The 27,961-nt window shown below is 57.1% G+C and overlaps 1 protein-coding gene, 1 long non-coding RNA gene and 1 other non-coding gene across 5 annotated transcripts; 2 read left to right on the top strand and 1 right to left on the bottom strand.

Annotated features, from left to right (window-relative positions):
* Positions 1-15: 15 nt before the first annotated feature.
* LOC122423045 lies at positions 16-3,391 on the top strand. 2 transcript variants are annotated; one of them, XR_006264078.1, is made up of 3 exons: positions 16-210; positions 2,377-2,788; positions 2,902-3,391. It is a non-coding gene; the product is annotated as an uncharacterized LOC122423045 (long non-coding RNA). The 2 variants fall into 2 exon arrangements; XR_006264077.1 differs by lacking the exon at positions 2,902-3,391 and having other exon boundaries at positions 18-210; positions 2,377-2,830.
* On the top strand, positions 221-370 carry LOC122424143. Its single transcript, XR_006264331.1, has one exon. It is a non-coding gene; the product is annotated as a U12 minor spliceosomal RNA (small nuclear RNA).
* LOC122423043 (NADH-cytochrome b5 reductase 3) lies at positions 3,112-27,931 on the bottom strand. Of its 2 annotated transcripts, none has more exons than XM_043439788.1 (9): positions 27,775-27,931; positions 18,356-18,487; positions 14,856-14,928; positions 14,370-14,476; positions 12,071-12,200; positions 11,535-11,618; positions 11,251-11,336; positions 7,751-7,850; positions 3,112-4,252 (listed from the first exon to the last, which is right to left on the bottom strand). In XM_043439788.1, exons 1-9 carry the CDS (start codon positions 27,793-27,795, stop codon positions 4,080-4,082), a joined length of 906 nt encoding a protein of 301 aa, XP_043295723.1. In that variant the 5' UTR covers positions 27,796-27,931; the 3' UTR covers positions 3,112-4,079. The 2 variants fall into 2 exon arrangements, with proteins under 2 accessions (XP_043295723.1, XP_043295724.1); XM_043439789.1 differs by lacking the exon at positions 27,775-27,931 and adding an exon at positions 25,476-25,511.
* Positions 27,932-27,961: the final 30 nt, after the last annotated feature.

Here is a 27,961-nt window from a genome sequence, read left to right as displayed (position 1 = left end):
GAACCTTTGCGAACCGGTTGCTTATCTGCATATTGTGGCCCTACCGTTCCCCCTCTCTCACAACAAAAAAGTAGTAAAATGAAAAGCGACACAAAACAATGAAATGAATAAGGCAACCTTCACCGAACAAAGTGCGGCCTTCAACGTTCCACTTTTATACTCACCGTATCGCTAATGAGAATGGGATTCATTACCTAGGAAGTAAGACAGGTACGTCTTTATGCCTTAAACTTATGAGTAAGGAAAATAACGATTCGGGGTGACGCCCGAATCCTCACTGCTAATGTGAGACGAATTTTTGAGCGGGTAAAGGTTGCCCCTAAGGTGACCCGCCTACTTTGCGGGATGCCTGGGAGTCGCGATCTGCCCGTCCCCCTTTTACTTTAAAAAATAGAACAGTCTGGATGTGTATGATACAGGATTAAAGTCGAAAGCAATCACTGTTGGTATGCTTGTTACAGGTTAAGTTTGCGGCGACCAACTTGCTTCTGTTTTTCAAAGGTGATCGCGTAAGCAGCTAACATTTTTAACGTTAGTTATTTATGTTTGAGTGCAGCGCATGGGATTCAAACAGCTTCCAGTCTCACGTGTCACACTTCCGTGCTCTATAATCTTCAGAAGCCAGCCGTTTTTCCTTCACGTGTATGTATGTGCTTGTGTCTTGCTGGTCTGTAGTGTGCAAGTGGGGCAAGTAACACAGGCTTTTGTGACTTAAGTGGGCAACATGTTGAATTACCTTTTCATTGAACCTCCTGCACTGACCCTGGTATGAGATGGGTATTCAGTCGTATCTGAGGAGTTAGTGAAACCTGGGTCCCTTGTGGCTCAGACGGTAAAGAATCTGCGTATAATGCCGGAGACGCGCGTTCAGTTCAGTCTCTGTCTGGGTTGGGAAGCTCCCGTGGAGGAGGGAGGGCAAGGCAACCCACTCTAGTATTCTTGCCCGGAGAATCTCAAGGACAGAGGACCCTGGTGGGCTGCAGTCCGTGGAGTCGCACAGTCGGACACGACTGAGACATTAACACACACAATCAATGGAAAATACAGGCAATGCCTTGAGCACAGTGCCAGGCACGGATTAAGTGCCCTATGAGTCACTACTGTTAATCTTTTCTAAGTCCTGCCAGTGGAGTTAGTTACTCTTGACAGAGCACCACAACACAATAAAAAATCCGGCATTGGAAGGTCACTGGAAAAACGAGCTGGTGAAGCCGGAGGGGGTCTGAGATTGGGCTCCAGACGGAGGGGGAAAATACAGGTCGCCTCTGCACTGCCGAAACTGGGTGCCGGCCCCCTAAACTACAGTAGGGTCCTTAACTGATACCGTATCTGTGACAGTGAGCGGGATGGCCCTCCACCAGGGAGATTTCGCAACTCTGGGGTCGCACTTGGCGGCTCGGGCGGCGGGGATCCGGCCACGCGGTGGGGCGTCCCGCTGGCCTTCCCATGCCCGACGTCTGGGGGCCGGAGGCTCCGGTTACGATTCTCTGGGCCGGGGTTTCGCTCCGTTTCTTGTACGAACACGCAGGACTTTTTGTCCGGTGAGAACACACATAGATTGCCAGCAGTGCAACTGCGCTGTAGCCAAGGGTACTGGGTCCTGCCTTCCTTGGAGACTAAGCAAGGATTGGGCCTGGGCCTGGGAGAACTGCATCGGGAGGCAGAGCCCGGGAGGCGAGACTGCGCTGGGCGGAGCCCCTGTGTCTGGGCACAGGCCGGTGCTTCCTCCCCGGCCTGCGCCCAGCACTGACTTGCTGAAATCTGCATAACTTTATACATTCCTTTCTTTCTTTTTTTATGGCCCAAAGGCATGTGAGGTCTTCGTTCCCCGACCAGAGATGAAACTTGTTACCCACTGCAGTGGAAGCACTAAGTCTTAACCTAGATCGCCTCCTTTTCTTTTTCTTTTTTTGCTTTTATAATATAGTTGGAGCTTTGCGTTGATTTCTTAAAAATTCTGTATGGGTAGGTGATATCTATCACCCTGTGAATTCACCTCAGGTGAGTAAAGGGGCTGTTAAAGTGGAAGTTGCTCAGTCGGGGTCGGACTCTTTGCAACCCCATGGACTGTAGCCTGCCAGTCTCCTCTGTCCAAGGGATTCTCCAGGCAGGAATACTGGAGTGAGTTGCCATGCCCTTCTCCAGGGGATCTTCCTGACCCAGGGATCAAACCCAGGTCTCCTGCGTTGCAGGCAGATTCTTTACCTGGACCCTCAATGAAGGAACTCCCTTCTCTACCTGTAGCCTCCACAGGACACGGTGACACCTGCCTCACCTCGGGCCACCTCCCCCCAACCCTGAAAGCCACTCACTGCCCTCAGCCTCAGTCTCTCTGTGGGAGAGAGGGGGCTACTAACTTCTTTCTACTTCTTTCAGGGTGTCCAGAGGAGAGTGTACAATGGAAAAGACGGGTCACATGGGGTTGTCTGAAGTTAGGACTGGGGACACCTTCTGACACGGCGGAGATGATCTGTGCAAGACTGGGTATGACAGATGCTGAACTCCAGTGTCCACACTCTGTTTTCCAGGAGTCTATCCTAAAAGAAACCACCAGAGAGGAGGCTGAAGATAGCCACTGTTATTTACAAATCCGCAAACTGGAAACAGCCCAACTGTCCAACAGCAGGGATCTGCTACCAAAAAGCCATGATCCAGCAGGCCTATGGCAAGTTTCTGACCACAGAGGGAAAGCATGCCTGCCATTAGGGCAAGCAGCGGCCGCACAGTGGACCGTGTGGTTTCATCTAAGTTATAAGTGTTTGCCTCTGGATGTCTGCTCTTTTCCTGGGTATAGTTTTTATTTTTCCTGCATATATATTTTTCCTGTGAATATTTCTTTTCCTGTGTATATTTTTCTGTACTCTCCACAAATTTTCTTTCTCTTTTTTGGCCATGCTGCAGAGCCTGTGGAATCTTAGTTCCCTGACTAGGGATAGAACCTGTGCCCCCTGCAGTGGAAGCATGGAGTGGAGAAACAGTCAAGGAGTTCCCCAGAGTTCTACTACAAACACAAATAAACCTCAGAAATAAATGCCAGGTCTTGCACAGCCCCTTCCCCACCCCCCACCCCCAACAACGTAGGTCACAGAGCCTCTAGGAGTTCCAAAAGGGTTCAAACTAGCAAAGTTTTACTTTAATGTTATGTTTGCTCATAAATGGTTCTGAAAAAGCCGATATGCAAGAGGCTAACACGCTGTGTCTAAGGCAACATCGAGGCCACTGTGAATGTCCTTCAGACAAGGGGCTCTGCTCGAAATCTCCCTGACTTGGGGCAGGGGCAGCAGGGGGGCTCTGGGACGGATGAATAAATGTACACCATCTCAGCTCTGCCATCAGGGCTGGCTGCCCGGGACACTAAGGCAGTCGATGGGAGGTGGACTGCTTGGAACTTCCAAAGCTGTCCGAATGTTTGGGTGTTTCTGCTGAGGCTTTGGGAGGGTCCATGTGCCAGCTGGAAGGGCCCTTGGCCAGCCCCCTCCTCCCACACCAGCCCAGGGACAGCCTACCTCCCTGCTGACCGGACCTGCTGGGCCCTGGGTGGGTGGGGGTAACCTCTCACCCCAGCAGCCCCTGCCAAAGGGACTTACTGGTGTCAGCTACCACGTAGTATCAGGTGTGGAAGTCTGGCCGTGGCCCTGAAGCAGGCAGGGGCGGCAGGCGAGGGTCTGAGGCTGGGGGTGAGGGCCTGGGACCCGTAGCTAAGGGATGCCTGTACATTTCTGCTTATTTCCAGGGTGCGGGATGCTCTGGGGAGGTTGGAGAGCATGGTGCTGGTAGCCTCTGCCTAGTAGTGTGTATGTTGGGGTCGGGGGGAAGGGCAGGAACATCTCCAGCGAGGCCTAGACAGGGATCTGCCTTAAAGGTGGCCAACGGCGGCGCACCTGTAACAGACACCTGCTCCCAAAGGGGCCCCTCAGGGGCCAGCCCAGCGGGGTGACCTCCCAGGCACGGGCAGGCCAGGCTGAACCCGGCCGCAGCAGGAGACACAGGGCAGGTGGTGTTAACGAACAATGGCAGGAGGGGTGGGTGCGGCCAGGGCACAGTGAGAGTGGGCAGGCCTGGCGGCCAGGGCCCATCCATCAGAAGGCGAAGCAGCGCTCCTTGGGGTGGCCCACACGGTCCAGGTTGGGCAGGCAGGCGTACTGGATCATGGGGGGCGGTCCGCACATCAGCACCAGCGGTTCCTCCTCCGGGGGCGGCAGGTGGTCCCGGATCATCTCCTCGTTCACGAAGCCCTGGCTGTAGTCCCAGGCTGCGGGGCAGGAGACCAGGTGAGCCCGAGGGTGGCCGTGTGACCGACCACCAACTGCCCACCGCCCCCTCCTCCATGCCGAAGCTATTGTGCCCGTGAATTCCTCCTTTCAACAAACAGAATGGAGCAGACCTCAGCCCTGATCCCCTGCCCCCATGCCTGGCTTACCTGGACCACAAATGCAAGCCTGTCAAGGTTCCCTAACCACACTTTACAGTTTGCAAAGCCTTTCATTTCTACTTGCCTCTTGTGTGACCCTCGTGGATGGACAGGGCGGGACCTACTGATCCCATTTTACAGATGTGGAATCTGAGCCCAGAGGACCCAGAACTGAGTTGTCTCAGGTCACACAGCAAGGCATGGACAGGGCTGGGACATCAACCCCAGGTCCCAGAGGTCCCCCCAGCCAGTGCTCAGTGCCAGGCTGGTCAGGGTGACACTGCCTACCCCCCCACCACCACCTTGCTACCTAAGAGTCCCATGCCTACTGTCTGACTCTTCCCTCCGCTGGGCGTCAGCCCACGAGGAGCCATGTCTGATCCACAGCTGTAGTCCCAGTGCCTAGATAGCTGAGCACAGAGTAGTAGCTCAATAAATAATGAACAAAGGAATGTGTCCCAAATAAGCATCAGATGCTTTTGAACTGTGGTGTTGGAGGAGACTCTTGAGAGTCCCTTGGACTGCAAGGAGATCCGATCAGTCTATACTAAAGGAAATCAGTCCTGAATATTCATTGGAATATATTCACCTGAAGCTGAAATTCCAATACTTTGGCCATCTGATGTGAAGAACTGACTCATTGGAAAAGACCCTGATGCTGGGAAAGACTGAAGGCAGGAGAAGGGGATGACAGAGGATGAGGTGGTTGGATGGCATCACCAACTCAAAGGACATGGGTTTGGGTGGACCCTGGGAATTGGTGATGGACAGGGAGGCCTGGCGTGCTTCTCTCCATGGGGTCGCAGAGTCGGACACGACTGGGCGACTGAACTGAACTGAACTGAGCTGGAAAACAGCAAGGCCAGGACATAGGCTGAAGTTTCAGATGCAGGGTCCTCAAAAGAGCAGCCTCAGCTCCTCGAAGTCCTGCTTGCTTCCCTGTCTTGCACACGCACATGCGCAGTTGTGTCTCCAGATTTCACCTGAGATCCAGAGCTGCCTTTTATTCCTCCCAGTGACTGCCGGTGCCCATGGTGAGAACCCGGCACCCTGGGGCCAGCAGGACTCTAGTCCCACACGGACCCTCAGGACTGACCCGCTGATGGGGGCTGCTCAGGGACAGGGGACCAGCCGGTCCTGGTGCGCGGCTCCCTGCCCCCATCATCTGTCCTGCCCAACAATGTGACCCCCTTTTGCAGATGTGTGAGGAGCAACCCAGTCTGAAGCTCACCTTGCTCCGCAGTTCTTCAATGGTCAGTCGGGACAAACACTGCTTAGGGACTGAGGGCACATGCTGGCCCCTCAAGTGACCCCTGTGCCGAGCAGCTCAGCAGGATCTCAACCCCAGAGGGACAGAGGGACCCGCCAGATACTTGCCACCTGCCACATGCTCCCTCCCCTCCGAGAAGCCACAGTCAGCCACCTCCTGATCCCACAGGAGGTGCCTGACCCCAGGCCAGCCTCTGAGCCCTGGCCAACGAGTGGGGGGCCTACCCAGGCCAGCCCTCTGGTTTGGCTCCGGCAAGACAGCAGGCCGAGGGCCGTGCGAGCAGCAGACAGAGCAACACTGCGTCTATCAGGCCAGCAGGCTCCACCAGGCCCGCCTGAGGCTGGGGGACGGGTCCTGTTCCCTGAGTACCTCCAGCTCCAAACACCCACTTATCTGGCTTCTCTCTGTCCTTCACAATCTGGAAGAGCCTCACTAAAGCCTTTGACACCAACAGAAACGCAGCTGCAGAAGTCCAAGGTCATGCGGAGGTTGAGGGGCCTTGTCTAGATGGACACTGCCCCGTGTCACACTGTGCACGCTCCACGAGGGAGGGGGAGGTCCCTTGGGGGAGGGGGAGCAAGTCAGTCTCAGCTGGTCCTAGATGAGGAAGCCTCCACTGTGCTGAGAAACAGGGTATACTCTCTACTACACGGGCACTGTGCTCAGTAACTGGCTGCTGGGAAGCTCAGAGGGATACGCATGGTCAGTCCTGGTAAGGGTGCACCACCGCCCATACTCCTGTACAAACCTCACTCTAGGTTCCATTTTATGGGTCTGCCCTTGGTTTTTTCTTTCACTCCCACTTTCCATTGGTACCACTCTGACTCACTCCACAAAGTCTCCCTAAACTGCCTAAAATCCCTCTGGAACAGGGCAGGATGTAGGCATGTAGATCACATTTTATCAACAGATCTCAAAGTACTTTGTAAAAAAACTTAATGGGATTAAACCCTATTTGCTAGTGTATGAAATGTACAGGTGTATAAGAGACATCTCAGTTTGACAAGGATTTTTTTTAGATAAGTCTTTCTCTTTACATGTATACTGAAGGAGACTTTGTGGGGGAAACACAGCCAGCAGGCCCCTCCCCCCACTCCTCTAGCTCCACAATCGCCACGCTGGCCTGGTACTGTGTTCTTTTTCAGCATCTACCTTTTCCAGTTTATACCTGATGGTTCAGCAGCCCTCCAACTACTCTCGAATTGCGGACAGGGTAATAATAAATGTAAGTGCAAAATACCAGAAAACTACCCAACTGTGTCTCTTCCTGGCCAGGACTACTTGACTCCTCTTAAAACTGTCCCCAGAAGGAGGCACTTTGGTTCCGGCGTTGCCAGGTGCCACCACCAGAGGGCAGTGTCCACGAACAGTGCATGCATGCATCCTGTGCATGCTAAGTCGCTTCAGTTGTCTTTTTCAGTTGACTCTTTGCGACCCCATGGACTGTAGCCCTCCAGGCTCCTCTGTCCATGGGATTCTCCAGGCAAGAATACTGGAGTGGGTTGCCATGCCCTTCTCCAACTAACAGCGCGGCTGGGCCTTTCGCTGGCAAGAGACTGGAGCAGGGTCTAGCTCCCAGAGGACAACCTTGTTTCAAGTTTTGGGGGCAGCCTTCACTCCCTGCCTCCTATATGTCCTTGGCAAACAGCCCAAGCATCTGGACAGGTAGACTGAGGGTAACTGTACGTTAGTGCAGCCCACCCCCCAGGGCTGATGACTGCACTGTGTGTGGAAACGATCACCCTCCACCCCTAGCACCGGCCCCAGATCCAGGGGAGAATGCTGGCCTTCTGTGTCCAGCAGTGCAGGCAGGGGGAGGCCTAGGGCTCCGTAAGAGGTGAACACGAGTTCAAGTCCCAGCTCTGGGGTTTTCTCACTGTGCGCTGCGGGGCACTTACCTCCCCTCTCTGATCCCTCTTTCCTTACCACCCTCCTCTCACAGGGCCACGGTGAGCTGGACCAAGGGAGACCATGCAGACAGAAGGCTCCACCTGGCAGAGGGCTCACAGCACAGGCGGGCGTGGGCCAGCGCCCCCACCCCAGCCCGCCCGCTGGCCCGGGCCGCTCACCTTCAGGGGCTTTGTCCACTGTGTACCAGAGCTTGAAGCGCGCAGAGTGCTCATTCCTTAGTTCCTCCAGCTCAGGCCGCAGTAGGATGTCTTTCTCAGTCTGCGGGGGGGCGGACAGGGCCCAGTGGTCAGGAGGGACAGCGACAGGGACTGCCCTTGGAGACCCTCGTCATCCCGCCCACCCATGGGCCACACGCTTGGCAAAGCTTCCAGGGAAAGTCCAAGTCTTTTTATGTTCTGGCATCTCAGGCTGTATCAATAGGTGCATAATTTAGGAAATATAGATGCGACTCCCCAAATCACACAACCCGCAACCTTGCCCACATCGATCCCTCTGCTTGGCCTGCAGCTCCCCACCTTCACCCCCACTGATTTCACTCAGCCAGCCCCACGTGGCCCTGTAGAGTTCAGCTTGTGTCACCTCTTCCGGGAAGCCTTCCTAGACCCCCGGGGAGTGTTAGCAATCTACTCCGGAAACATCCCCTTTCCATTCCTAAGCACAGACTTTGCCCGGAATGTTTGCAGGTCACTCACAGACCTGGCTCCTCCGGTCAGTGGGCAGTATGACGGACTCACAGGACTGTTGTGAAACTGGGGCCAAAGAGCTCCGTCAACCAGCAAAGGTCACCCGCTCACCGACCTCTCCTGAGCCCCCCGCTGGGATAGGCAGGCAACGAGAGAGGTATGGAAATTGTTCTGAACATCCTCCTTTGTGAACAACATCTCTCTGACCATCCTCAGTGCCCTGTCAATTCCTTAGGATCAACTTGAGGAAGTGGAGTCCAGGGCAGAAAATTCCACATGGTTAGGGCGTTCGATACAAGCCGCTGCTTTATTCCCCACGTAGGTTACAACCAACACAGAGGCCAGCAGGGAGTCCTGGGGTACTCACCCCTCTACACCTCTACCAGGACTGGGTAATAATCATTTAAGCTTTGCCAATCAGATTGATGGAAAGTAAAGCTTGTGTTTTATCTTTTATTATTAGTAAGCTTGTCACTGGTCTGCTCATATTTTTTCTTACTAGTTTGTAAAAACTCTTTTTATATGAAGGATATTAATTTTTATTGATGATACATTATGTGTCTCACCCTCAGTTGTTTATCTTTCTACCTTATTTAGTTTGTGTTTTTTCCCCAGAGGAGCTTTTCATTTTCAAGCAGATGGGTCTATCAGCCTTCTTGACGGGCTTTCCTTCAGTGTCTTGCTTAGCCTGACCATCTTTGTTCACTCATTCAATGACACTTCTTGTATTTAAAAATGCTCACCCTTTACTTTTAAAGCTTCACTTTGTTATACATACATCCTTAACCTACACTTCATTTTTCTATAAGGTAAGGTAGGGATCTACATTTTTCCTAAGTGCACAGCACTAACCCAACACTCCTTTTCATCTCCTCAGGTTTGACATGTCACCTGCATCAGATAGAGTCTCATTTACACTCAGGTCTGCTTCTAGGCCAGGGCTGTTCAACCGAGCCTTCTACAATGATGGGAATGTTCTAGATCTGTGTTATTCAACAGGGTAACCACTGGTCATATGAGACTATGGAATCAACAAAAGGTGCCTAGAGAGACTGGGAAAGTGAGTTTTTAATTTTATTTAGTCTTAACTAACCTCAGTGTAAATAGCCACATATTCTAGCATGTTCCAGCACAGTCCAGACTTCCTGCTGTATTACCCAGAAACAGCCAGTCCAGTAAACCCAGGTCTCACGTGTGGCTCCAGAGCTATTTTTATCACCAACACTTTTTAGTATTCCTTCCTTGTCACTCTTCTTTTTCAAAACTTTCTTGGCTATCCACGTATACTTGGTCTTTCAGGCCATAGTGCATCATTTTGTCACATCATAACAGGAAAAAAATGATCCCACTGGGACTTCTGAGTATTACTTTCTGCAGAACAGACGCCTTCAAACATCAGTCTCCCTGCCCAAGAACCAGGCTGCCCTGCTGTTTACTGTCTCCCTGACGCCCTTCTGAAAGTGGGGCTTCCCTTCGGCTGAGACTGGGGGCAGAGCCTGAGCTTTTGGCTGACCCAGGACACCCTCCTCACCCTGGGCCCCTACCGGCCTCCATTCCCGGCCACCTGGTCCCCCCAGGAAGAACGCACACATCTGCAATGTTAGGTGCTCCGGTCCCAGGCCACCTCAGTCTTCACATGGTCCTGAGAGGTGGACCCCCGTTACCCTACATTGCAGATGGGGAATTGAAGGGGCTGTGGCCCCCGTCCCAGTCAAGCACGCACGTCACTCAGGGGGAAGGAGGGAGAGGCAACAACTCGACTGGAACAAAGCTGGGGTTCCCAGTGTGGGGCTCCCTGTGGACCCCTGGGGTCCCTGAGACCCTCCAGTGGGACCCTGAGATCAGAACAATTTTCACGTGATACTTTTTTTTTTGCACTTTTTTCACTCTTGCTCCCTCGCAAGTGCGGAGTGGAACTCTCAGAGGCTCCGTGACTTGTGATACTGCACTGACTAAAGGCAGAAATAGGTAACGGAAGCCACCGCCCCTCGACGGGCAAAGAGATGCCTTCAGGCGATGGAGGGCCTCCATGGAGACCGCCCAGCACCACCAAGCTGAGTGCAGCCCACCCTCTCACCCCACCAGCCAGCCTGGAATTTCTGGCTCTTTCCACCCACCCCCGGGCCTGGTCAAGGCTGCACTGGTTGACCTCAGGGCAGTTTTCTGCAGCTGTGTGGGAGCCCAGGGACCGCAGGCGAACTTTTCCCTCCTGGCTCAGCGTCCTCACAGATGGACGGGGCAGAGCCTAGGGCAGACGGACCCGGGGGCAGGCTGACCTGAACCGTATCTGAGAGGTGCGGGGGGCCTGGTGAACGCCCCCACGCAGGCAGGGGGTGTCCCATCTGAGCCTCCCCACAAAGGGGCCTCGCTGCAAAATCCACATATTCAGTCATGAAACGCTGAGCCTGGAGAGATCCTCGTGATGACCTGCCTTCATCAGCTCATTCCTCAGGGAGACAGGGAAGCCCAGAGAAGGAGAATGACTTGTCCAAGGCCACACAGCAGGCCAGGGCAGGCAGGCAAGCGGCAGGCATGGGGAGGAGGACACGTGCTCGGGAGCCAGAGTGCCCAGGTCCGAACGCAATCCCAATGCTGCCAGCTCAGGGACCTCGTGTGGGTGTGTCCTCTGCACTGCATCTATGCAGACGCACCCTCAGGCTCTTCCCACGTCCCTGCTGAGTCCCAAATTCCACGTGCGGTGGAGGGAGCGCTGAGGTGCCGAGGAAGCGGCCAGGGGAGCCAGTCTTGGTGTGGGGGTGCTCCAGGGGCCTCACCCCCACCACCGAAGCGGCCGGCTCGGGTCAGACGCTCTAGCTCTGCCCGACCTCACCAGCTGCTGCAAGGCCGCTGTGCACAGAACACTCAACACACCTTCCAGCCACCCTGAGCGTCTCCGCAGTGCCTCGCAGCCCCCCGAGCAGTGCCTGCCTGGCACCCCACCCTCGGGCCTGCAGACCTCAGGACCACCTGCTGACCTGGTTGGCAAAGAGCAGGTGGCACACAGTGTGGTCTTCAGGGTCCTTCATGATGGCGCGGATCACCTGCAGCATCGGGGTGATGCCTGCAAAACAAGCCACCCCCACACGCTGTGTGAGCGCCTTCTGCATACACACAGTGCCAGACAGATGCCCGGGGAAGTGCCAGCCAGGACAACCCTGACCTCAGGCAGCTCCCGGGCGCTCGTAACCTGTGCGGCGTCCCACACCCTGCCCCCAACTCCGCCCACCGGGGACTGGGGCGGGGCTCCAGGTCCACATACCCGTTCCTCCCGCGATCATGCCCACAGACTTCACCGTCTTGACAACAGGGTCGGACTTCTTGTCTGGACGGATGGCAAACTTTCCTGGGGAGAGCAGACGGGGTGAAGTCCAGCTCTCAAACACACCGTGCTTGGGGGTCAGACAGGATGAGACCCTGTCCCCATCTCAAGGGTTTGGGTGCGGCGACCACCATACCCCCCTCCAGCCAGTCAGGTGAGGGGGATGGGAAGGGGGGACTAGGACCAGCTCAAATGCCAAGAGGAGCAGGAGGCTGGAGAAGCAGGGGATCCCAGCTCAGCTCTCCCCTGGTTGTTTCCAGCCTAACAAAGCTAGTCTGTGAGCTGGATGTGCCTCCCAAGACTGGTCTGCAACTCCTGCGCTGGCCACCTTGATCCCTAGCAGCTGGGGAAACTGAGGCCCCGGAGAGGAGGTGGCCTGCCCTACAGGAGTCACCCCTCCAGACAGCAGCAGGGGCGGGACCTGCACCAATATCCACGGCATCCGCCAGGCCCTTGGGGAGTCCAACCCAGATCACCTTTGCCCTGGTAGACCAGCAGCCCGTTGGGGCCCCGGAACTCAATAGTGTCGCCAATCTTCATGCTTTCCAGGTACTGGGACATCTTCCCTCCAGCGGGAAACTTAGGGTGTGTGTCTTTGAAGTAAACCTGCAAGACACACACACCATTCTCAGCCCCTGTCCCCAGGGTGCCAGGGAGAGCTCTGGGCACAGTGGGAAGACCCTCTTCTGGGGTCTTCTGCGGCCACGTGTGGCCTGCTCACTCGGTGCTGCTCCCACCCATCAGAACTTCCCTGTCTGTGTCCCGTCCCCCTGGGGGGCCTGCCTTCCCCGTAACGTCCCCTTGGAGGTCAAAGCATCAGCCCGGTGTCCACGGCAGCTGACCCGAGGGCCTGATGTATAACGTTCTGCCAAGACCCGTGTCTGTGACCCCTCCCGGCAGGAGATTCCCACGGCTGTCAGCCCAGGGCAGGCCCTGCTGGTGGATGTTCAGTTCTTTCCGCTTTGTGCTGCCATGAAAACGTCACTCTTGGAACAACTTCCTTCTCTGTGCCCTTTGGGATTTCAGCTTTGGGAAAAAGGGATGCAGCTTCGACTCTCGACAAAGAGATGGGCAGACGGAGGAGCAGCTCCAGGGCAGAGGGGGCTACACTGGGGGCATTGTGCTGGGCCTTGAAGGGGAAGCAGGACCGACAGGCAGAGAGGGGGCAGGGGCAGGGTGTGCCAAGGCGGGGGGCCTCACACGGCTTGCAGCCTCGGGGGTGGGGGGGGAGAACGTGTGGCTGCAGGACAGTGGGTGTGTCTGTGTGTCTGGGATTCGGGAGGAGAGTGGGCAAGCCCACTGTGTGCCAGGCCAGCGTTCTGACTTTTAGCGAGGGCGAACCAAGGGGGCCACAAGGCCTCCAAGCCAGGAAGGACCTGGTCCTCATGAGCGTTTCATCCTCTACTTGAATCCCCCCCCAACACCTCCTCCACATCTGGCTGCAGTGAGTTCAGCAAGAAGAGATGCATGAACCCTCACCACCTTCCCGTTCCTTCTGGACAAAGCCCCCCTTCCTGCAGGGCCTCCAAGGTTCTGCCCGGCCCTGCTGACCTCTCCCCTTCTTGACCCTCAAGTCCTCAAGCCTCCTCTTGACCCCAGGGCCTTTGCACCGGGAGGGTCCTTTCCCTCCATCTCCACCTGCTCGCCTCACAGTTGCCTGCTCGGGGCAGGGGGTAGGAGGCACAATTGTCATCACCCTGACCCAGCTCCGGTGTCCGTCCCCTGAACAAATACTGACCTCTGTGTGCCCACCTGTTCAGTGGCCACTCTCCAGCCAAAGATAGGCTCCCAAGGCCCGGTGGGCTGGGCACCCGGCGTGCGGTTTGCGTGACACCGAGTGAAGAAGGGACCCAGGCCAGAGCCAGGACTGCCAGGCCACTCCCTTCCTGCCCTCACAGACCCAGCGCCCGGCCCGGGACCCTGAAAACCCCCGGGGCTGAAGCTGCGGCCCAGCAGGGGTCTGTTTCTGCACCCTCCACCCTGGGGTTCAGTGAGGGGGCCTGGGGCCTGCACAGCAGCGTTGGGACAATAAGCCTGGTGCCCGGGGGAGTTCTGAGCCAGGGTGGCTGTGGGTGGGGGTGTGGTTTGGGCCTTGACTGGGGAAGGTGTCTAACACCCCACGCCCACCAGCAGCTCTGGCAGCTTCCCGCTTTTGGGGTGTATAATCAGAGAAAGTGACTCACTGCTGTAAAGCTTGTGTTTCTAACTTTCACAAACACGTGCTGGCTTAGAGGCGTCACTTCTCCTTCCACGTGTCTTGGTTTTTACAAGCCTTTCTGGGTGGTCTGTGTCTCTCTGGTCTGTTGCATCTAACAGCTGTATCTTCCCCGTGGTGTGCACCCAGCCCCTGACTGGTGGGGGATCCCAGAGAGCCCCTCACCCCAGCGCCCAGACAAGGACCCACAAGCCCCACACACTGCAGCCCCAGTGGGCCTCTGGGGTGCTTCTCAAGGGTGAGCGGGCGCCCAGCTCCCCGGGCTTCCCTGTCTGTGATGGGAAGGCGGGCCCTGTGTGAGCTGGTGGGCCTGCCTGCTTCCTCTCCACAGACCATCTGTCCTGGTTTGAAGACATTGATCCCGAACCCAGCCCCCTGCCCTCTGCTGAGACCCCCATGCTTGGCTTGTGCTGAGAACCACGGGGTGCTCCTCACTCCGAGATTGGGCTCAGTGAGCACAGGGCCTGCAGAGGCCAGACTCGGGCACCTGGGCCCCGTGGAGGCCTGGGCTGCCATGTGGTCACCCCCGCCCCACCCAGCTGTGGGCCCCAGGGCCTCACCTTGATGACCAGGTCCACAAAGCCCTTGTCGTCATCGCTGGAGACGGGCGTATAGGGCCGAATGACCAGGTTCCCATCAATTCGAGCCGAGAGGTAGATGTGCTGGCCTGCAGGGCGGTGGGGGTGAGTCTGGGCTGGGGACCATCCCTGCAGTGTCCCCTAGGTCTTGTCAACCCACTTCCCTGCACCCTACCCAGCATCCACAGCCTGGACTGACCCTGGCTCCCGCTGTACCCTTCACCGCCTCCCACCCCAGGGACTCCCATCACATCCTAGCTCTCTGCCTTTGCTCCTGATGGGGCCACTGCCAGGAACACTGGGGTATTTTGCCCTCTCTTTCTGACACTCACCCTTGAAGGCCTGGATGGCTGACACCTCCTCCTTGAAGCCCTCCCTGCTCTCACTGAAATGCAAAGCCCCGCCCTGCCTCCCTTTCCTGGCTCTGGCTGGCTGGCTCCGTGTGGGCTGGATCGGGGCTGCACTCACCGACTGGGAGGCCCAGGATGTGCTCGGGCGACGGCAGCGCGAAGCGGAACCGCCGGGTGTCATGGCTGATGACCTGCAAGGAGGCCAAGCTGCTGGATGGCACCCAGGCCAGAGGGGCCACTGGACCCAGAGCCCCCACTCTGCCCCAGCACCAGGGTGTCACTAAGAGATGACACTGACAGGTGGACACACGCCCTGCACACACGTGTGTGAGTGAGGACACAGAGGTAAGCAACACTGCAAGTACTCTGTTCTCGTTGGCCTGGAGAAAGGCAGGGACCCGCAGGAGCGAGCTCCAGATCCCAAAGGGAGGCTGCCAAATGGCCCAGAAAATTCCAGGGCTTCCAGGGGCAGGAGGGAAGGACCCACCTCTGCCATAGCTTGAGAAGTGTCCTGTCCTGGGGTGGCGGGAAGAGCTTGGGGGTTGGCTGCAGAGGGGGGGAGGGCTGAGACAAGGATCCATGTGAGTCTTGGGCCCGAGAGAGGGGCTCCAGAAGCCACTAAACTAAAAGCCCCCCAAAGGCAGGATGGCATGACTGTGGTGGGGCTACAGAGAGCAGGAGGCATGGCAGCCTCACGGCCTGGGAGGTGGACGTGGCCATGTGCACCCAGGGCGTGGGCAATGGGCAAAGGCCATTTCCCCTCCAGGGTGGGGCAGAGGGGGCTTAGGACCAAGGCTGGGCCGAGGATGGGGCCTGGTCTTAACAGAGGCCAGGGAGGCAAGCATCCCACAGTGTCAGAGCTAGGACGTGAACCCAGTGCCCAGACCCTGACTGGGCTCCAGAAGGCCCTTGGGGGGTCTCCCCTGCACCAGGCGCTGCAGGACAGTGGTTGCGGAAGGGCTGTTGGAAAGACAGGCAGCTAGTGGTCCAGCACTTGTGTTCACGCTCACATGAGGCAAGGTCCAGTGATGGACAGTGCTACCACCCAGGGAGGGTCAAGAGACCTCTCCAAAGGGCCAGAGCATCACTGGGGTGAGCAAGCTGGGGCAGGAGGCCTGGATCTCAGGAAAGACGGCGCCCAGCCCCCACTCAGGATACAGGGCTTGTTGGCAGCTGGAGGGTCTCTCTGCCCCACAGTCCAGCTGCAAACAGAAGCCCAAGGCCTCCCGCAAGTGGATTCCAGGATTATCAAGCAGTCCTGGGGTTCGAGGTCAGAAACCCACATGCCAGACATTTTTGGAGGAAGAACAGAAATGAGGCAAAGACCCTGATGATTACTGTGTTCGACAATCTCTAGCCCAGGACAGCAGAAGTCACAAGGCTAACGTCTGTGAGGGCTTGGCACGCTGCTGCTTCCAGGAAGCCGCTGGCCAAGACAAGCCGAGCAGTGGACACTCAGAGCTCAGGGTGACCCTGCCCATCACCTGGTCCAGTCCCGTTCGGAGAAGGGAAGGGCAGGCAGCCAGGACCCCTCCCTGCACCACAGCAAGTAGCAAGAGCAAGTCCGCCTGCTGACCCTGCAAAGCCACCAGGAGGCTACAACGGGGGAGGGTAACTGCTAGGACATTCGCCACCTGCTCAATCGAAGGGGCCTGGAGGGTCCACTGCGGACATCCCTGTGACAAAAGACCAGAGAGTCGTCAAACAGAATGAATCGGCTTTGGGTTAGACCTGAAAAGGTGTCTGTGCTGTGTGTGAAAGTGAAAGTGTTAGTCGCTCAGTTGTGTCTGACTCTTTGCGACCCCTTGGACTGTAGCACGCCAGGCTCCTCTGTCCATGGGGATTCTCCAGGCAAGAATACTGGAGTGGGTTGCCATTTCCTCCTCCAGGGGATCTTCCCGACCCAGGGATCGAATCCGCATCTCCTGCATTGCAGGTGGGTTCTTTACCGTCTGAGCCACCAGGGAAGTCCGTGTTGCACAGCCAGGTAAAAACATCAGGTTATTTAAAAAGAGAAACTAAGGATACACACACCTGAACGTCCCCACCTCATGTACGTAACAAATGTGACACCAGAAAAGGCTCACGATGACCCGGGAATGGGACCCTCTGCACAGGGGTCATGGTGGGGGAGGGGAACAGTCACAGCTCGAGAACAGAGCATGTATAAATCTGCGCTTTTCTTTTATAAAAGTACCATTTTTATAGTGAGCACATGTAAATCATATGCTACTTCTGGGTTTAAAAAACAGTAACAAGGGCGTTCCCTGGTGGCCTAGTGGTTAGAATTCTGGGCTTTCACTGCCATGGCCAGGGTTCAATCCCTGGTCGGGAAACTAAGATCCCACAAACCACGTGGTGAAAAAAACAAGGAAAAAGAACTTTATGAAAGGAGAAGGATTCAAAACGTTGTGGTTTTATTTTAGTAAGAAAAAACTGTGTATAAGTCTGGTCTCATCTGGGAAGTGGTCATTTTTTTTTTTGGCCTCTTTCTGGTTTTCGACTTCCGAGAAGAACTCCTGGTACAACCACGGTCACAGACGCTCCAGCGCTAACGTGGAGCCCAGCGCAGAGACCAGAGCCCGGGGTTCAGGCTGGCAGCAGGTGACTGGCTTTCTCTGCCCCATGACTCAGTCCTCCCTGCCACACCCCTTCTGAGGCAGCTGCCTGTGGCCAGAAATAGCACGGGGGAGGGGCTTTGGTGGGGGAGAGCGAGGAGGGAGGCGGCCTTACAGGGTGGGCGGCTGGGCGAAGATGGGGAGAGGATGGTTTGAAATCAAAACCACGACTGGACGTTTGAAAACGGAAAAGCATTGGAGGGGAAGAGCAGGAGTGAGCCTGCCGGAGGTGCAGACCGAGCCACATGTGAGATCACGGGAACACGCAGGGAAGCAGGGCTCTAGGGGCCCTGAGTGTGTGGGCCTGGGAGTGAGGGTAGGAGAAAGGGAGGAGACCTTGTCTTTAAGGAAGGGGCTCTGGGATGCGGCACCCTGAATGACCACGGGGCCTAGGCCTGAGTCCTAACCCAGCCCTAACTCACAATGTGACCCGAGTTACTCCTCTCTTGCCCTCTGTTTTCACATCTGTTAAATGGGTACCTGGACCCAAAAGTCCTTACAGCATCCCTCTCACTCTGATTTTCTGTGGGATAGTAAGTGTGGTTCAGAGAACCTGCTCTGTGATCAAAGACCCGGGTTCAAATTCCTCGGTAATTTACTGGTAGCCTTAGAAATGGACATGCGTGCATGCATGCCAAGTCACTTCAGTCGTGTTCGACTCTTTGTGACCCCATGGACTGTAGCCTGCCAGGCTCCTCTGTCCATGGGGTTCTCCAGGCAAGAATACTGGAGTGGGTTGCCAGGCCCTCCTCCAGGGGATTGAACCCACATCTCTTATGTCTCCTGCATTGGCAGGCAGGTTCTTTATCACTAGTGCCACCTGGGAAGACCTTAGAAAGGGACATCACCTCACTTTCCCCATCTGTAAAATGGGCAAATAATGGGATCTACTTCAAGAGGGGCCGTGCCCTGAGCACACAGTAGATGCCCACGAAATGCTGTGATGCTGAGAAGGAGAGAGAGGTGCCCGTGACCCATGACCCTCGGGCCCCGCACTGACCTCCTTGTCGATCAGCCGCAGCGGGTACTTGATGTCTGGATTCTCGAGCGTGATGGCCGGGGTGGAGCGCCGGAACAGCTTCATGAGCAGGCTGTACACGAACCAGACTGGGGAGAGGACCACGTGGCCCAACTGAAACGACAGGGCAGACCCAAGAGGTCAGCTCGGCCCAGCAGAGGGCCTGCCCCCTGCCCTTCCCCCAAACACACCACTTGGTCCACACCTCCGGACCGCTCCTCTGCCAGGAACACCCTCTCCCCAGTTCATCCAGGGACCCTGGCACCATCTTGGTGCCAGCTGGGAGACGCTATTAATACAAAACTCAAACTCATGAAAGCCATCACTGTGTTACTGAGCCACTGGAAAAGCTCCATTTCCCCTGAGGAACAGGGACAAGGAAAGCTATGTAACTGAGCACGTGGCCCTTTTCAGTTTGGCTGCCAGGAAGCTCAGCACAAAGTTCTCAAGTACCTGTGCTTAACCTTGAGCACTGAGGAGGAGTGCTTAACCTTGAGGAGCTCCCCTCCTCCCTCCTCAAGTCAATCTCCCTGACCCCATTACGTGATGCGAAGTGCTAGTTCTCTACAGACAAACCCCTGAGCCCTGGGGTTCTGCCTTCAGGTGCGAGGGGCAGCCGGGGCACTGAGCTGGATGCTGGGAAGATCTGCTCCTTGCTGGCTGGGTGACCCTGGGCGAGTCCTTTCCCCGACTCCAAACTGAACCCGACAAAGGTGATCGGCAAGGTCCCTGAAGCTCTCCGCACGGTGCTGAGCCCCACACAGGGGTTAACCTCACAATGACCCTGAAGAAGGTGCTAACATCACTGCCACTTTACAGACAAGGGAACAGCTCAGAGAGGCGAAGCAACTCACCCACAGGCACTCATCAGTCCTCACCCTCAACATCACACTCACCCTGCTATGTGGCTCTAAGAGGCTCTTCCTTGCCAGCCCCCTGCACGCCCTGCCCCATACTCTCAGCCTCACAAAGACCCTCAGAGGTGGTCTGGATACTTTGAAAACAGAGAAAACTCAAATCACATGGCCATATAAAACTGCTTAGGTTTCACCTGGAGAGGACATCCTTGCAAAGAAAGGCAACTAGCCTGCTGCTCTTTCTAGCTATGTTTGTCCCTGGGAAGGAAACCCACTGAGCCTCCCTGCTCTGCTTCTCCATCTGTGAAATGGGGATCAGAAACCACACTTCCTGGTTGTCAAGATGGAAATCAGCCATGGAAAACGGCTAACCCAGGCTGTCCCCCAGCAGGCATGTGACCTCACTGGGCATGTATGTGGGTGCAGCGGCTACCCGGGGCCATCCGGAAGTCGTGTCCTGGGCAGCCTCCACAAACTGGACCACAAGCGAGACCCAAGGAGAAGACAAGAACAGCCTCAAGACCGCTCAGACCAACCCTGCAGTAGAGAAGCTGGCAGACCCACCCTGACCAGCGAGCAGCACAGGAAAGGGCCAGGCAACTCCTGACACGGAGCGAGGGGCCAGCACCGCCCTGTGCCTCCTTCAGGACCCGCCTCTGACAGGAGGAAACACCGAGGGGCCATCCTCTGGGGTCACTGGCACGACGCTTCAAAGATATCAAAGCCACGAGAAACGAAGGCTGAGGAACAGGTTCCAGATTAAAGGACGCTTTGGTGGGTTGCAGGGTGGCCCCCAAAAGACCTGTCCACCCAGATCCAGGGGATGGGAAAAGAGGTTCTGCAGCTGTAATTAAACCAAGGAGGACTTCCCTGGTGGTACAGTGGATGAGAATCTGCCTGCTGATGCAGGGGACATGGGTTCGATCCCTGGTCAGGGAACTAAGATTCCACATGTCTCAGGGTAACGAAAGCCCAAACGCCACAAATACTGAGCCTGCGCCCTAGAGCCCACAAGCTGCACCTACTAGAGTCCCCGGACCGCACACCTAGAGCCCGTCTCCATGACGAGAGAAGCCACCGCAATGAGAAGCCTGGGCACCCCAGGGAAGGGTAGCCCCGCTCGCCACGACAGGAGAAAGCTCTCACAGCCACAGAGACCCAGTGCCACTGAAATTAATTAACTGGAAAAAAAAACAACTAAGGATCTAGACGTGAGATCCTCTTAGATTCTGCCAGTAGGCCCCAAATCCTATGACAAGTTCCTTCTAAGAGAGAGAAGATTCAGGGGAGAGGGCTGCATGAAGGAGGAAAGGACCCTCCCCTCAGCCTCCAGAGTGAGCCCTGCAATACCCCCATTTCAGACTTTGGGCCTCCAGAGTGTGAGAGAAGGAATTTCCATCGCTTATGCCACCCAGTTTGTGACAATTTATATGCAGTCATAGGAAATGAAGACAGGGAAGTCCCGTACCTACAAACAAGTTCCGTCCCGAGAGCGCTTTTGTTAAGTCCAATTTGTTCTTAAGTCTGACACAGGCACCCAATTCGCACAACCGGCTACGTAGTACTCTATTCTAATAGGCTTATAATACTTCTCACACAAATGATACACAAACAAAAAATAAAGACAACATTTTTTAGTCTTACAGTAGAGTACCTTGATAAATACAGTAGTCCAGGACAACAGGTGGCACACAGGGTCTGGCATTGAGTCAACAGACAAGAAGAGTTACGGACTGGAGGCGGGAGAAGAGGTGGGAGACGGCGGAACTGAAGGATCGTCAGCAAGAGGAGACGGAGGCCGAGCAAGATAAGGTGATTTCATTCACGCCTCACGTTGATGGAATACACATTCGCATCTTTGCAAGTTTGCAACTTGAAGGTTCGTGTGTAAGGGACGTACTCTACACCCCCGTGTTTTCTGCGAAAACCTCCACTTCCCCCGAGGGACAGGGACAAGGTTTGTGTGGAGGAGACTTACTGTACAGAGGCCAAAGGGACAGAAAAACTGAATGCAATGTGTGGTTTTGAATTTGATTCTGGGCCAGGAGGGAAGAAAAACAACACAGCTGTGAAGGCCAATCCTGAGACAACTGGCGGAATATGCATTAAGGCCCAGGGATTAGACAATAGCACCGTATGTTTCTGATTTGATCATCGTCCTGCAGTTATGCAGAAGAAAGTCCTTGCTCTTAGGAGACAGACGCAAGGATTTAGAGGCAAAGAATTAACATAATGTCATTTACTCTCAAACGGGTTAAAATACACACATACAATAATAAAGTAAATACATGCAAATGTTAACATCTGGTATATTTTGGTCAAGAGTATATAACGGCTCTTTTATGCATTCTTCCAAACTTACTGTAGGTTTGAAACTATTTCAAAATAAAAAGTGAAGAAGGGAGTCCATACTGGCAGTTCAAACAGCGAGGTCAAGAACCGAAAGTTCTCCCAAAACACTGGTTCTCAAGAAAACAGCCTCACAGCTTGTTCACTTGTCCTCCCCAGGGTAGCTCCCTGAGTTTAGTTCTCACGGTAGACGACTGACTGTACGTATTCTTCTCATCACACCCGCACGAGTTCCCCTTTTTCCTTGGCCGCCAGGAAGCTCACAGCCAAGTTCCTTGCCTGCAGGGAGGCCTCTCTGCTTCCTCTGCAGACCGCTTGAGAAGATCCTCCCCTCTCTAGGCCGAGCCTCACTGCTCCCTCCCTTCCTGGAAGCCCTGCCAGTACCTGAGGCCTCTCTGAACCTTGCTGTTCTTATCTATGGAAAGAGGTCAAGGCCACTGGCTGGCCTACCGCCCAGGGGAGCTGGAACATGAGATGAGGTGGGGGGCTGAGGTCACGGAGGGGTCTACAACCTGCGGAATGTGGGCACGTGTGCATGCGTGTGCGCACACACACACAGGAGCTTTCTCTACCACCCTCATGGGGCCCCCACCACAAGCCAATGAAGAACACAGGTACCCGGATTCCACACCAGGCCTGGCCCTGCCCCCCAAACCGGCCCAGCGGCTTCAAGTTGCAAAGCCGCAGCTTTGGTTACAGGCCTTTTGTTGGGCTCAGAACTCCATCGACAGTGCCTCTCCGGCAGACAGGGCCTCCAGGCTGCGTGCAGCCAAGGCCTCATCCCACGGGGCCCCTGGTCTGTACCAGTGGGTGTAAAGGGAAGGCCCGACGGAGCTGGCCCCAGCACACACACTCCCCGGCCCCTGGCCTGCCCAGGGCCACACACAGGGTCTCTGGCCTCCTGCTCACTAATCCAGCACCTACCATGTCCTGACCACCACGTGCTATTTCTCCCACGCTGAATTTCATTTAGGGCCCACTGGGGGGACTTCCCTGGCGGTCCAGTGGCTAAGACTCCTCGCTCCCAATGCAGGGGGTCCAGGTTCAATCCCTGGTCAGGGAACTAGATCCCATGTGCCACAACTAAGACCAGACACAGCCAAATAAATCAAGGAATAAGATAAGTATCGAAAAAAAGGCCCGTTGGCAGCCCAGGACTCCAGGGTCAAGAGACCCGGGTTTGAGACCCAGCTCAGGACTTCAGTAGAGAACCTTCACCTCTCCAGGCTCCACCCTCCTCAGGAAGGTCCCACCTAAGGCTGGGGGGGACTTGAGGCTGGAAAAGGCCATGCACAGAGCACGCGTGGCCCCGAGCTGGCACTGCTCCACGAGTGGGCTGTGAATCCTCTGAGCTAATCCTCACTTCAACCGCAGGCTGCAGCACCGTGACTATCATCCAGTTAAGAATAAACAAAGTCTGTCCTCAAGGGACCACGCTCAAAACAAGTGAGACTGCTGTCCCCATTTTTCAGAGAGGTTAAGTGACTTGCCCAAGGCCATGAAACCCAGTCCTGTATAGTCTGGTTCTGCCGGAGGCGCCTCCCAAGACAGATACCCCGGAGCCCACAGCCCAGATCCCCAGCTCCACTGAAATCCCATCTCCTACCTCCCAAAGCCAGGCCCCAGCTGCTCCCCCCGACCCCCAAGCACCCCCCACCACGGCTCCCCACTGCCTACACTCAAGGTCCCTACCAGCCGGTCACCAGCCTTTTTTGCCTCAGGCCTCTGCACATTCTTCCCTCATCCAACCAGCACATTCCTTTCCTATTTAGCTTCCAAGAGTCCAGCTCAAACCTCAGATCTCACCTGCCTGGCCCCTCCCTGGCTAATCAAGTCCTTAACAGACTTCCGGAGCCCCTACTGCCCTCTGCCAACTCCCTGGGGATGAGGGTGGGGCACTCTGATGATTCCTCTGCTCCAGGCCCCTTCCACGTCTATCAGGGAAGGCATATCCACCGGGAACATTGTTTAGGAAAAAAATTGAGCCAAGTTACATTTGCAGGAAATCACTATTGTTGGCAGCCCTGGAAATAAACTTAAATGACATTAAGAGCCAAGTGGAGCTCTGCTCCCTGGAGTTTCACTTCCTCCCAGCACAGCTGTCTAAGTGCATGCACAGCCAGGTTGGATAACTAAGATCTCTGGCTGGCAGGTAAGGAATCTGCCCGTGATGCAGGGGACCCGGGTTTGATCCCTGGTTTGGAAAGATCCCCGGAGAAGGAAATGGCAACCCACTCCAGTATTCTTGCCTGGAGAATTCCATGGACCAGAGAAGCCTGGCGGGCTTCTGTGGGGTCACAGAGAGTCAGACACGACTGAGTGACTCACACACACCCCTGGCCAGCATTTTGCTGCGCAGTCTGCATAGCACCTTCCTCTGTGCTTCCTCGTTGACCCTCAGCTGTGGGAGGCGGGCCAGCTGCCTCCCTCATCGGCTCGGCGCGGCCCAGGGTAGAGTCTGGGCTCTGGTTCCCCAATTTCTGTCTCTCCCCTCCAATCTCTCACCTGCCCCAAATGCCAACCCAGGGCAGGTGCTGAGCCATGAAAAAGGCTCATTCGTCAACAGCTCTGAAGGCAAGCCCTCAACACTGACCTCGGCCCTCCCACAGAACTTGCACATTCTAGACACAAGCTCCGTGTGCCCTGGATGCCAGCCTGGGGCTCACACGGCTGGGCCAGCTCCCCACGCGCGATCACAATGCAGAATGGCAGACACAGGGAGGCGGGGGCCTTGGTGTCTCATCTCCGGCAGTCAGAGCAGAGACTTGGTAAACATCTGTGGATAAATTCACACAGGGACAACCACCAGCGCCTACCCTGCAGTCTGACTTCTCTTACTTTGAACGTTTCAGTAACCAGGACAGGAGACCAGATGCCCCCAGGGGGAGGGCAGGAATTGGCCCTCCACCAGGCACTGGCCAGATGGGTGGATCCTGAATTCCTGGCTCTTTCCACACCTGCCAGACACACCTGCCTCCCAGAGGTGAGGCGGGGCTGGAGCCGCTGCTGGAAGGGGCTGACCCCGGATGGATGGGTAAACACCAGCGGCCTTTCCTCCAGTTCCCGCGCCTGGCCGCCCCGCGTGAGCACAGGTCCTTGAGCCCAGCACGCGGGGACTACGGCCACCCTACTTCAGTGAGGACACTGAGGCAGGGTGAGAACTGGCGGCCCTGAGCCCCGCAGCCACATCTCTGCCCCTGCGGACAGTGTGGCCACCGAAGAGACCAGGGGTGGACTCTGCACAAACTCCTTTCTAAAGGGCAGCTGTGGGCAGACTCTCGCCGTCAGTCTGTCCTTCAGGACCCAAACCCCAGTGGGCACAGCTGGCTGAGAAAAGGGTGCCATGGAAAGGTCAAAGCTTTGTGTCTGGGAAATTGGAGGCTTCACCAGACTCACAAGGGGCTGGGATGCCCTGCCACCCCTGCAAACAGTGGGCAGAGTAAACAGGACGGACGAGGCTACGGCCCCATCCCAGCTCCTGAGTGCACTGCACACACACGCGCACACACACACCACCTCCCCCACCCACCCGGGGGACCAGGGGACAGCTGCCTCCCAGGCCTTAACCTGGCGCCCCAAAGGTCACACTCTGCCCACCAGGGAACCCACCTGCCTTTCCCCGCCTCTGATAACATAGGACGGGGAGAAGAAAATGGGGTGCCAGGGTGTCTCCAGGGAGCCCCCAGCCTGCCCAACAGAGCAGAGAGGCTGGGTAGCCGTGCCACCCCTAGGTGGCACCCTGCCAGCTGCTCCCCACTGGAATTCCCCCCACACCACCCCGGGACCCTGCCATCCTCTCTACCCAGGTCAGATCCCAGCGGGCAAAGGGACCTGCCAGGACCTCCACCTGGCAGGCGTGTTCCTCCCCAGGTGCCAGCCCCAGTGCTGAGGCTTACCTGCCTGCTGCCTGCCCGCCAGCTGTCTGGCTGGGATCTGGGCGTTCACCTCCCTCATAGCCCCCTTCTCAGGAAGGAGGAGGGAGCAGAGGAAGTGCTGCAGCGAAGGGCTCCTGGCTCAGGGCTTGCGGTGAAGGGAACCCAGGAGGAGGGGCGGGTGCAGAGCCGATCCGCCCTCCACGAGGGAGACCCAGCCCTGCTGCCCAGGGGCGGGGGGGCTGGGACCACAGACGAGGCACAGAGCTGCCAGGGCAGGAGAAAGCCTTGGACTCTACCTGTGGTCCTGTCCGGGTCCACTGAGCGCTCACGTCTGTGCTGGGGCCAGGGGAGTCAGGGTTGGGGCTGGCCAGCTAAGCCCCCCAGCATGTACCCCAGGTGGCTGGCAGACTCCAGAGCTAACCCCTCTTCCGTCAGTGGGAGGAGGCCTCTTGCAGGGCCTGCACATCCCAGATAAGAAGTCTGGTGCCCCGAGCCTGAGCGGGCCTCCTGCAGACTGCGTGGAGCCTCTGTGCCCGGAGGCAGGACTGGGATCTGCTCTAGGTATTCTGGGCCAAGCGGGGACCCCAAAAGGGCCCACGAGGAAGAGGCCATCCCACCACCCCTTGGACAGAGGAGGCTCAGGAGTTGGGGCAGGTCTCCTGACGCTCACACGGGGCTCTGTCCCTCACGGAGGGGCTACGAGGGATCCTTGGCAGCTCGGCAAAAATACTGAGCAGCCACGTCCCAGGGTGAGCACCTAGTCACTCAGTCGTGTCTGACTCTGTGACCCCGTGTACCGCAGCCCGCCAGGCTCCTCTGTCCGTGGGATTCTCCAGGCCAGAGTACTGGAGTGGGTTGCCATGCCCTCCTCCAGGGGATCTTCCTAATCCAGGGATGGAACCCAGGTCTCCTGCATTGCAGGCGGATTCTTTACCATCTGAGCCACCAGGGAAGCCCATCGAAGGGACGCAGAGCCAAATCCAGGCAACGTGGATGGCTAGAAGGTGAGAAGCCCTGTGGGAAACACAGCACGGGGTGGGAGGTGTCTGGGCTGGCGGGTGGGAGGCTGAGCGGCGAGGGAGGAAGACGATTTCTGGGAACACGGTCAGGATGTTCCACTGAGCTGGGCTGATGCCCCCAGGCTCGCCCTGAGCAAAGCTGCCCCTCCGTCTGAATGGCCCCCAGGGTCCCAGGCTGGGCCACTCACCCAGGAGCAAACTGGCCAGGCCAGGAGGCTTTCTGCCTCATCCTGAAGGGGGAGCCGCACAGAGCCGGAGGGCGGAGGTGGGGGAGGAGGCCAGGCAAGAGGCTCTGGGCCTCCGGCTCCCTCCCGGAGAACCCCAGCCAGCCCCAGGGACTAGTGTGGGGGGCGGGCCTGGTCACAGCCTCCAGGGGGAACACAGGCCGCCCACCCCCACTGCGGCTTGAGGAATCACAAAAGAGGCAGCCCTGGGCCTGGCCAACGTGACAGCATGACAGTGGACTTTGCGGTCTCGGGAGTTCAGACTCAGCCAGCTGGGCCGGAGGCCAAGGCCCCGGCGGCATTTTCTTCATCTGTAAAATGGGGCCTCGCCAATTTGTTGGGTTAGGAGAAAAGGAGAGCCCAGGGTGCAGCCCAGAACAGGGCCCCCGGGTGGTGGGTGGTAAAAAAAAAAAACAACACTCTGTGATCCAGCAACATCGCACGTGTGCACACACACACCCACTCCACACGCACGAACGCGCAGGTACGCACTTGTTCACACTGCCGCACACATGCACACTCATTCAGCGTCCCCAAACACCTAAACACACCCCTAAACACACGGTTGCACATGCACACACGTCGCACCGCACCCCGGTCACACACACATCTCACACGCGCACAGAGGCGACCGTTCACACTTCACACGTGTACACACTCATGAACTCACAGGCGGGGTCACCAGTCTCTTTCATCGCCCCCACCCCGCCCTCTCCCATCCCTGGCGCGCACACCCGCACTCCTGGGCCCGGCAGAGGGGCGGGGCTCCCCCGGAACGCTCCGCCACCCCCGCCACCCCAACCCCGGCTCCGGGCGACGCCCCTCGGCCGGGAGGGCCGGCCGGAGGGCAGGAGCCCGGAGCCTGAGTCACGGCCGCCAGGGGACGGCCGGGGCGCGGCGGGCAGGGCGGGGCCGGGTGGGGTCCTGCGCCCCACGTCCGAGCCGGGCGCCCCCCCGCCCCCGACCCCGAGGCCGGCCGCAGTTGTCGCTGCCCGGGATGGAGGCCCGGCGCCCGCGGCTCCAGTCCGCAGCGATGCACCCCGGCCCGCGGCGGCCGGAGCCCCGCTCCCCGCCTACCGTGCTCAGCTGGGCCCCCATGTTGGCGCCGCGCTGCGCTCGCTCCGCCGCCGACACCAACGCGCCCCGGGCCCGCCCGCGGCCGCGTCACCCCGGAGGAGGGGCGCGCCGAGCTCGGCCCAGTGGCGGCGCGCGGGGGGCGGGAGGCCGGCCTCCAGGCCCCGCCCCGCCCCGCCCGCTTCCGTCC

Source organism: Cervus canadensis, chromosome 21, assembly GCF_019320065.1.
Source record: "Cervus canadensis isolate Bull #8, Minnesota chromosome 21, ASM1932006v1, whole genome shotgun sequence".
In the NCBI taxonomy this organism is placed as follows: Eukaryota; Metazoa; Chordata; class Mammalia; order Artiodactyla; family Cervidae; genus Cervus; species Cervus canadensis.
This window is presented reverse-complemented; position numbering and strand designations above follow the sequence as displayed.

Coding starts and splice junctions, on each gene's coding strand:
- LOC122423043 (XM_043439788.1), bottom strand. CDS start 27,795: ATGGGGGCCCAGCTGAGCACG. Junction 18,488..27,774: donor TGGGGGCCCAGCTGAGCACG/GTAGGCGGGGAG, acceptor CTGTCGTTTCAG/TTGGGCCACGTGGTCCTCTC. Junction 4,253..7,750: donor AGTGGACAAAGCCCCTGAAG/GTGAGCGGCCCG, acceptor CCTGCCCCGCAG/CCTGGGACTACAGCCAGGGC.